The 10,486-nt window shown below is 42.3% G+C and overlaps 1 protein-coding gene across 2 annotated transcripts in view; it reads left to right on the forward strand.

Annotated features, from left to right (window-relative positions):
- RAB15 (RAB15, member RAS oncogene family) overlaps positions 1–8,406 on the forward strand; it is a 74,481-nt gene extending 66,075 nt beyond the window's left edge. For both annotated transcript variants that reach the window (XM_078858077.1, XM_078858078.1), the window contains exons 5-7: positions 1,332–1,421; positions 2,636–2,701; positions 5,133–8,406. In XM_078858077.1, coding sequence (XP_078714203.1) covers positions 1,332–1,421; positions 2,636–2,701; positions 5,133–5,294 — 318 coding nt within the window. In that variant the 3' untranslated portion in view covers positions 5,295–8,406. The remainder of the gene's footprint in view (positions 1–1,331; positions 1,422–2,635; positions 2,702–5,132) is intronic.
- Positions 8,407–10,486: the final 2,080 nt, after the last annotated feature.

Below are 10,486 nucleotides of genomic sequence, written 5' to 3' on the forward strand. Positions count from 1 at the left end.
TTTTTCAAATGCTATTAAGATACACAACACGCTGAGGTTACTTCCTCACAGCGTTATGTCCTTTGCCCCAACCTACCCAGATGTCTGTGTGTAAGTCGATGTGTGTATCTGTCTTTTTCGCCCGGGCAACACTGGGTACTTACCGCTAGTAATTAATAAAAATCGGAGGAGGTTAAGTACTAGAATAGTGGAATAAACATCAGGAATTTATAAACAAACAAGTCCTGCTCATAAAAAATGTATTTATAACCGAAACTTCCAGCTCAATTCACAGCAGCTTCGGTAAAATTAGTAACGGTGACTTGGGATTCAGAACATATGAATTCGATACTGATAAATCACTCCAGCCAAAGTGTCATTGACGCACGATAAATGTATAATAATTTAGTTGTAATAAGCTGTAGTACATTCATATTTAAAATATTTCATTTAATTAGAAAATAATATTGCACCCATATTGCATCTGGAAAATAATGCATGGGATGATGGTGCAAGAAACGGGAATGTTTGCAGATAACATATGACGACTACTTGAAGCTCAATTTTATGATTATACACGTTCTCAATACCGAGTTATCCAATTATTTGGTTCCTATTAACTAAAATTGTTACACATTCCAGATAGTCATGTCCAGTGCACTAATAAGTGAAGCTTCATAATAAAGTGTCTCCAAGCCCAACGAGCATCGAGCAGTGCTCAACTGTGGTGGGAATTTCATGTTTTTATGGCAGAGGCCAGTTTGGTCCATAGGAAACCTGCTGTTGCCAGCTTGCAAAGTAATCGTTTTTGTATCAATTCCAGGGGGATGGCAGTAGATTGGGCTAACCCCGACAGATGTGATGTCATTACCCGTGGTGGCGTAAATCTCCAGTAAAACAAACAAATGCTTAGTTGCCAAGCTTTTGCGGTGGTATCAGATTCGTAAAAAAAGAAAGTGAAATATCAGCTGAAATTCACATCCTCATAAAAAAGAACGTCATTCTAATAACACTCCTAAAATCTTAATGGCAATTAAATAATCTATTACCTACATTATTTCATACTGTATATTTAAGCCACTGAGTTTATCGAGCATAAAATAGTTGTAGTCATGTGACGCACCCACAAATAATCTTCTTAGAGGTCCGCGCTTGGCTGGCACCACCGCTGCTCTGTGACCTTCGAACGCGAGTCAAGTGCTCAGCTACAGCGCCACCCGGCTGGGCTGTGGCAAAGTGTGATTGTGTGTTGTTGTTTTCAGCTCGTGTGACGTACGCTACGTTCAGGCTGCTGCTGCTGTTGTTGTTGTGATTTGTTTGAATGTTTGCGTACGATGGTGGTCATTGTTGAGATGGCACCAGAAGGGGTGGAGCGAGTCCTCATTGGCAACAAAGTGGACAGCGAGGAGCTGAGGCAAGTCGGAGTAGAGCAAGGCAAGAAGGTGACCCATACACCCGGTGGACCCGCCCAGTCCGCGTCTTCATCATGTCTTACTGCATGACGGTCGCCTTTTCGACCCATTCTCTATGGCACTTGCTTCATTTTCATAAATTTCAAGCTTTTTAAATAGGGCCCTACATTAATAGTACCTAATATTATATGTATTTTTCTGGTGAACATACATTTTATGGGTCTCAAGGAGAGGGGGGATTACCTACCAGTAGTGCAAATCCCACGTTGCAAACGTGTCTCCACAGAACCACGACTGTCGACCTGACTTGCACAAAGTCACGTACGTTTTATAGATCCTAAAATTATAAAGGGGATAAATTGACCTCTAACTGGGAATTGGATTCGCAAGATTCCGATCAAGTGTGGGGCAGCCTTGCAGCATTGCCAATTTCAAGAGGTGCTGTTTATGTGCAATATGATCAGCTAGTTGCAGTGGTTAGTGCTCATCTATAGCCAACCGTGCTAATCAGAGGTGCGGGAAAAGGACAACAAACTAAACACAAAAGGCAGTTCTTAAGAATGTAGTTTTCAATCTAGATGATTTAAAAGTTCATAGCTCCAGTGGCTTCCTAATATTGGAAGGAAGAGCTTCCAGACGGCCGCAAATGCACATCTGAAAGCAATGCGATGCAGTGACCATCTTTGTTCGATGACTAGCCAAAAGCTGCTGCGAGGATGAGCGGAGTTTGCGTGATGGTTTATGATCCTTGACGAGATCTCACAAGTATAAAGATGCAAGTTGAAATCCAAATGGGTAATTGACTCAGCCCATCATTTCTCTTGAGATGAATAAAATGGTGCACTGCACACGTCTCGTGCTAACATTGACGAAGCAACTGATTTAGATTTTAATTATGTTCTCGAACTTGCTACAAATATAATAGGGCTCTACATTAATTCAAAACATATTTCATCTGGTAAATATCAATAAATTGCATTTCACAATTTTCAAGGTTCCCTGATCTAACAACCCAGAGTTTAATTGGTTTTACTCACAAACTAAATTGCTTTAAGACTTGTACTAAGCACTTAAACATATATATACGATTCCCATCATCGCAAACCAAGCAATTTTCCTCCTGTTGCACATGACGGTGAAGCCGACAGAGAGTGGACAGTGCTCTAGACAAGATCTTGGCTACAGTGATTTTCCTGTTCGCAAGCAGTGCCAGTTTTTTGTCACCGTTACCGATCTCCTTTCAGCTTGCCAAAGAATACGGAATGGAGTTCTTCGAGACAAGTGCGTTCACAAACAACAACATCAAAGAGGTACAACTCCAGAGTGTGACACGCAATGCGTTTGAATGTAGCTGCTGCTCCTCGTCTGCTAGTTTGTATAATGACGCTGTGTGGTGCATCACTTGTGTGCACATGGCCGTGAGGTTCGAATTCACTTTCATCCAATCTGCCTCTTCATATGCATCACTGACGTGACAGCCTCCACATATGATGTAGTAATTTGAAGTGTGCTTCTTTTCCTACGGATGCTCGTTGTGGTTTCGGAAGGCTTGTTTACTATTTGCTCTTTTACCACATCCACTACTTTGTACACTGCCTATTGCAATCCAAATGTATTTAGCAGGTGATATCTATGTCATAATTTTGCCTATTTTAGGGATGTAAATAACTTATTCTTTGGGTCTTTCGGTCTTTCGGTAAAGCCACGTAGATAGAACAAATAATAAAAATATCACGACGTTTCGATCGCAACACAAGCAATGGTCATCATGTGCAAAATATAGCGGGAGAGCTGCTGAGAATATATGGTGGGAGCACTGCTAAGGCAGGGAGTTATAAAGGTTTGAGATGGATGTAGCCCAAGGGTCAGTGGGCAGGGCTAGAGATGAAATTTGCATGTAAATGTAAGATAGGAGAAATCTTGACAAACGAAGCTGTGGGGGTGGCCATTGTATTGTGAGAGATTGGCATGTCAATGTAAGAAATTTGCTTGTAAATGTAAGCTCGGACAGAGCTCGGACAGAGCTCGGAAAGAGCCATCGCCACATGGAGGGGGAAAAGGATGGCAAGCCGCCATTTACTAATACAGCTAACGGTGGCTGTGTTAGTGAATGTAACTCAGAGAGTCGAAAATAACTGCTAACATAGGTAGGGAGGGAGGGAACATCACAGCCAGTTATGACCTAAACTGGTTAATAACGTCCTTCCAATGATTGGTCAGTTTGTACCCATCTTCTCGGTTGAAAATGTGTCTGTGTTTATATATCTGGATGGCTTCATGAACGAATCTTTGCTGATAGCCAGTGGGTCTTGCAGAGTACTCTCGTTTTGGCAAAATACATTTTGTGTGTGCCCACAGCGTTAATACAATGATCAGCCATAGCTTAAGTATTGGTCCTAGCGTGTTTCAGATCTGCCTTATGTTCACGAACCTGGTCCGAGACATGTCGCATAGTTTCCCCAATGTAACGGCTGCCGCAGACACAGCTTAGTTTGTAGACACCAGGGTATTGCATGTCAGGGATCACATCCTTCACAGATGGGATCAAATCACGAATTTTATATACTGTGTTGAATCGTAGCTGGATCTTGTGTTTGCTCATGATTTTGGAAATCTTTTTTGTGACCCCTGCTATGTATGGTAAGGTGATGGTTTTGATTGGGTCCTCAGATGGTTCTTTCCCAACGGTTGGGGTGATAGCTTTACGGATTGTGTAGTCTGAATATCCATTCTTATTGAGGGCTTGGTGTACGTGCTCCCCACTGACCCTTGGGCTACATTAGTAAATGGCGGCTTGCCATCCTTTTCCACCTCTTTCCAAGCTCTCTCCGAGCTTACATTTGAAAGCAAATTTCTTACATTGACATGCTAATCTCTCACAATACAATGGCCTCCCCCACAGCTGCGTTTGTCAAGATTTATCTGATCTTACATTTACATGCAAATTTAATATCTAGCCCCGCCCACTGACCCTTGGGCTCCACCCATCTGAAACCTTTATAACTCCCTGCCTTAACAGCTCTCCCGCTATATTTTTCACCTGATGACGATTGTTTGTGTTGCGATTGAAATGTCGTGATATTGTCATTATTTTTATGATGTGTTCTATCTATGTGGCTTTACCGAAAGACCCAAAGAATATTAATTCCTGCAGTCATGAAAGCTTTAAGTCACGTAATTATCTTGCCTATAATCAGTCTTAAGCAATGCCAGTGATACTGAAATACAGTATTGCAAAGAGAGGAGCATAGAATTAAAGTACGACAATGGAGTTTGCTGCACTGCCCTATGTTGCTCACTACATAGCCCCACAACAGCCTACAGAAAGCTGTTTGTGCCTGCCGGTCGCCAGTCCAAGCACCAGGATCAAACCTGCTTAGCGCCCGAGATCTGATGAGATCGGACACATAGCGGGCGAATTGCCCGATGATGCTGGATGCAATTACCAGCGAAACGTCGTACTCAAAAATTGTAAATGTTGTGGTTTCACGCTTCAACACACCGGTGGGCTAAAGCAGTGCACTATTTGTCTTTTGTCAACGTGACACTTTTTTACTGATTGGCCGTATCAGGTGGTGGAGGGTTACGACACATTTATAAATAACGCGATCTAAACCCAAAAACGTTGATTATGAACATAGTGGGTGACTTGACCATAGGTCATGCCTATGTGCATCTGTGTAAACACTTGTGTGCGTGCGCGCATGTGTGTCTACGCGTGCACGAACTGCCGCCCTGCAGGCTTTCACCAAGCTGACAGAGCTGGTGCTGAAGGCAAACAAGCAAGAGCTGGAAGGGTTGCGCTTGTCGTCCAGCGAAGAGGTCAGCCTGTCGGGTGACGAGGAGGTGAAGAAAGAGAAGAAAGAGCACCAACAGGAGAAGCAGCGGCCCTGCTCGTGCTGACCATGGCCGCCCCCTTGTGTGCACGCACCAGGCCTAAGACACCGAGCACAGTGACGAGACGGTCGGAAGAGAAGTGCGAAGACGACGCAACGGCACCGAATAACAGTGCCGGATACAGAGAATGTGTGGATACAACAGGGTAGTAGAATCAAAACATCCTTGATGCAAACCTATAAGTGTCGGGCGCTTGGAGAATTTCTTTAATAGAAATGCTTGGACAGTGACAGCAGTGCTGAGAATTTTAAAGCACCGTACATGTAATGATGTTTAAGAGAGGGTGGGGGGGGAGAAGCAAGGTACATGCAAAACACTGATACAGGGAGCAAAGCAAATGAGATGCAAATATGCTGAGACAGCTACATTTCCCGATGTTAACAAATGGGAACAGTTTCCCCACTTTGAACAATGGCATAAACAATTTGGGATGTGTGATTACAAAAAAAAACATGAAAAGGACTATCGTCAACACCACACACCAAATGTTTTTCTATGCCACACTGTCAACAACCATGTAGTCAACCTGCTATATATTTGTAGTCGTTTCTGTCCGTTAGTCCAAAGCCTCTTCCTACGAGGCACCCAAATCACCAAATACAATCCATGTGGGCTGGGTCATACCTTCATTAACTGGTCAAAGCATTGTACTTGGAAAATCATTGGCTTGGCATCACCGACTGCATGGGCCATTAGCAATCTCAGGTCACTTGTGTCCGTTGTTTGAGATAGTGCATTACAGATGAGGATGACGTTTACTGGGAAGTGACTGTGTTTAAACGATTTGTTTACTTGATAATCATGTTCATGCACATTGTTGGTGGGATGTCTGGAGCTAGGGACCTGACCGTAACATTTAAGATGGAGGAAAGGCTTTTCCAATAATTTTAACCAGAAAAAATTGAAGATTCCGAAGAAAAGCCAGGGGTTTAGTTTTTTGTTTACAGAGCTCAAATCAAATTCTCAATTCAACTCCTATAAATTTGCATCTGCTCATACTGTATATGCAGTCGGTTTTACATATATTAAAAAAACACCTTAAACGGTTTAATCTTGAGCAACTGTAATTTATAACTTTATACAACAGCACATCTATTACATACAAGTATTGCTTTAAGCATATTGTAAAATGATTTTTTTTGTGTTGAGAGAAAAATTGTTTGTATTTCCTGACCTGAATAAATCGATCTTTAAATATTTACATAAGTCACGGTCTGTCCACTGCTGGATGAAGGCCTCCCCAAGCCGTCGCCATTTCACACGGTCTCGTGATGTTCAGTGCACATGAGCACATTTGATCGCTCCATCTCCGAGCTGGTCCATCTCGAGCATGTTCCCTATTTCTGACTGCCACTCCATTCTTAGTCTTGACCATTGATCATCAGCCCTGCTCCTTGACGTGTCCTGTTCAAGCTCACGCACTTTTCTCTACAGTTGTGTTTAAAACTTGCATACATTCTCTGATCAATGTGTTCCTCTCGGCGTCTGCGTACTTTCCAAGAATTTCACCTCTCCATTCTTTCAGCTTTTGCTCCATTTTTTTCGCCATTGCCCCATATGTCATTGTGTTATTCGTTGGATTAACCACGACACAGTTAATGAGAACACTTATCAAGTAGAATACATGATATAGGTCGAAACAAAATCTTACATATTACCGGAGCTTTTTATGGAAGCCCAAATATCAATCGGCAAGATTAATACAATACTTAAATAATGATTTCGTGATAGATGTTTTCAAGAGGATCCTGCCACGTTTTCACAGGAGTGGGCGTTAACGGATATGTGTACAGGATTCAAATGAGTAATTTTATAATACAGGAAGGGGGGAGATACATGGAACGGCATTGTCTTGAGTGGTATATTATTATGCAATTGACAAAAACCGAGGCTATTCATGTCCCGGAAAGACTTACAGATTTCCCAAGATGGCTACCTCAAGAAGAGAACATTCTGGGAAAACCAAGACAGGCGGCAATCCTAGTTGGATGTTGGTACAGGTGGATTGCTCTGTTCGCTGTGTAATAAGGTGATTCTCATGCGCGTGATGAGCATGATAATCGGTATATCCTCCTTGAGAGCATGAGATGCACGTTGAATGAGTAATCCCTACTGTGTGACTTGAGAGGCCTGCATTCTACACTAAATGCATCTTTAATACTCCTGCAGCTACGGCTAGAGCATGGTTTCCAAAATCATTTACCACCCCGTCAATGAGAACACATCTGCACCTCTACTGGAGATTTGTGAAAAAGAGCTTTATATAGCTCATCGGATTCCTCCAGTACGTACGGCGCGAAATAAGTTCAACAGTGCATACAGTACATGTAATTGTTAGGTGAGAGGCGAATAATTTTAAATACAATGCGAGGAAAGTGAAGGGAAATAGCATCAGAACTCTGGTCACCACCTCAGAATTGAAATATCATACAAAGTTGTATTTGTTTATGACATCGTGACGGGGAGATCACGTGACCCCCCCCAAACTATGTCGCGAGAGGTCAAAACGGGTCTGAACGTTATCAAGTGATGGTGTGCCGTTTGATAAACTTTGTGGGTGACAGTTGAATGTGTGTAACTTTGAGGTTGTGTACACCGTTCATATTGTGTGATGTGTGATATGGATAGTGGAGTGCTTTTTTGTCACCTTGTTAAGTTATAAACACAATTCTTGTACATACAAACGTTCATGTTTTCTTCAAAAAATGTTTCTAACATGCACAGGTTTGAGAAATATTTGTTAGTTATTTTTAATACGTGAAAAATTCAAGCAGTTCCAATGTTACATGAAAAGGCCAATGTGAGCCTTGACAGGGTGAAACAGGAAGTTGTGGCGTATCATTCGCGTTAACTTAACTTTTATAGACACTGGGGTGTGGTTAAATTTTATAACGTTTGGAAAACGAGGACCGATGGAACGTGGCACTAACTCGACTGCCTGCGATTTGAATGTGTGATTGATTTAGTAAAAGCTCAAAATTAATGTATATGTTTCCACCCAATGTTTAAAAATGTGGTAAAACATGCTTTTGTTGTCTTGGATGATTTTTTAAAAATGTAACAGGTGGTTCCGGATTGTAAAAAAGGATTAAAATGATGGAAATATATTGAGTCACAATGGACTCAAGTAATTGTTATTTTATTCACAACTGTCAGTTTTAATCCTATCAGTAAGCCGAAGTCGTGTGATTGTGTTGTCTGCAGTGGATGGAACCAGTGCTCGTAAAATCAAATCGAATCACAGCTCACAAAATTACATTTAATCACGATAGCTAAATACGGTACTCTACAGGCCTTCGTTATGCCATTTCTGAACAAAGGCCTCCCTATGCTGTGATAGTCACGGGGGTTGTTTGACCATACTTCATCAGGCTGGTCACAGCAGGTTGGTGAGAGCGGGAGGGGGGGTGCAGGACGGAGGAAGTACAACTTAGATAAAAGCTAGTTAGTGATGTTAGCCACGGCTGGAAATTTAACACGGGCCACGGGGCTCAAAGTGCGTGCACCACCGAAACCACCCCCATCCCCACAGGACTGAATTAGGGCGCGTTTGAAACTGATGACGGACGCTTGCGTTGCGCCCGGAACGTCGTGATTTATTTTATTTTATACCTCCGTGACTTTACCGAAAGAACCAAAGAGTATGGATTCCTGCAGTCACGAAAGCTTCAAATCAAGATTGGTTGAGTAAAGCCATTTATACTGGTAGGAACGAAGTGGACCAGACCACCAATAGATGAATGTGTCCGTCCGTCCGTGTATCAACATCGCCCCCTACTGCAAACACCTGGCATGACCCTGTCCGACAAGATGGCCGCCCGCTCCCCCTGCGATCTGTGAATTAAACAAGATGGCCGTCGCTTCCGGCGCATCACGGCAAAACTTTAAATTTCGCTTCAAAATGACTTTACTGAAACGCAGCACGTTTTTAAAAAAATTACTTTACTGAAACGCAGCACGTTTTTAAAAAAAAAATACTTTACTGAAACGCAGCACGTTTTTTTTAACACAGAGACAAGAAACATTTATTAACACAGAGACTTGATACATTTAATCGCCTTATTTGTGCACGAAAAGCACGGCGCGAGGCCTAGTGCGGCAGGCTTCGCGAGGCCTAGTGCGGCAGGCTTATTAACACAGAGATGAAACGCAGCACGTTTATTTAAAAAAAAAATTACTTTACTGAAACGCAGCACGTTTTTTTAACACAGAGACAAGAAACATTTATTAACACAGAGACGAGATACATTTAATCGCCTTATTTGTGCACGAAAAGCACGGCGCGAGGCCTAGTGCGGCAGGCTTCGCGAGGCCTAGTGCGGCAGACTTATTAACACAGAGATGAAACGCAGCACGTTTATTAAAAAAAAAAAATTACTTTACTGAAACGCAGCACGTTTTTTTTAACACAGAGACAAGAAACATTTATTAACACAGAGACGAGATACATTTAATCGCCTTATTTGTGCACGAAAAGCACGGCGCGAGGCCTAGTGCGGTAGGCTTCGCGAGGCCTAGTGCAGAAGGTGGTGGTGGGGTGGGGTGGTGGTGGTGGGGGGTGGTGGTGGGGGGTGGTGAGGGCTGGTGGGAGGGGTGGTGTTGAGGGTGGTGTTGGGGGGTCTTTAAATCTCACAGCGTTTCTTGTCAAAACAAACACTTTTAATTAACGTTACATTAGAATACAGTAATTTTTTCTTTAACTCCTCTATACCCGGTCGATATCCCTGTACCGGTACTAAGTATTATTCCTACCAGCCCACCCCGCAGGGTCCTGTTTTAAATGTTGGCCAAATTGGCACTTATGAATATCCACAAATTAAATGTTGTGTCACAGCACCAATCTAATTCATACAAAAAATATGGATGGAAACATTACCGGTTTTACCTAAATATATTTTTGCACAAATGGGGGTTGAGGGTCTCTAATTTGTGAAAATACTGTGAACGGAATATGAAATGGAGGCAGATGTGCTCCTTATAAGCCCTTCTACACTATTCCATACGTTACCAATCAGGTTGGAAAAGGAAACTTGTGGGTGTCGATTATTTAGATTTTTAAAATCTTCAGGTAGGAGCATTATTGTATATCACTTAACAGAACGGGGAAAGTACAGCATACAGTGTAAAAAAATACATAAAATGAAAATGCCATCAAAACATTTGAGTGTTCTTAAAATATGTTTATAAAATGGGCGCAA

This window comes from Lampetra fluviatilis, chromosome 7 (genome assembly GCF_964198595.1).
Source record: "Lampetra fluviatilis chromosome 7, kcLamFluv1.1, whole genome shotgun sequence".
Classification (NCBI taxonomy): domain Eukaryota; kingdom Metazoa; phylum Chordata; class Hyperoartia; order Petromyzontiformes; family Petromyzontidae; genus Lampetra; species Lampetra fluviatilis.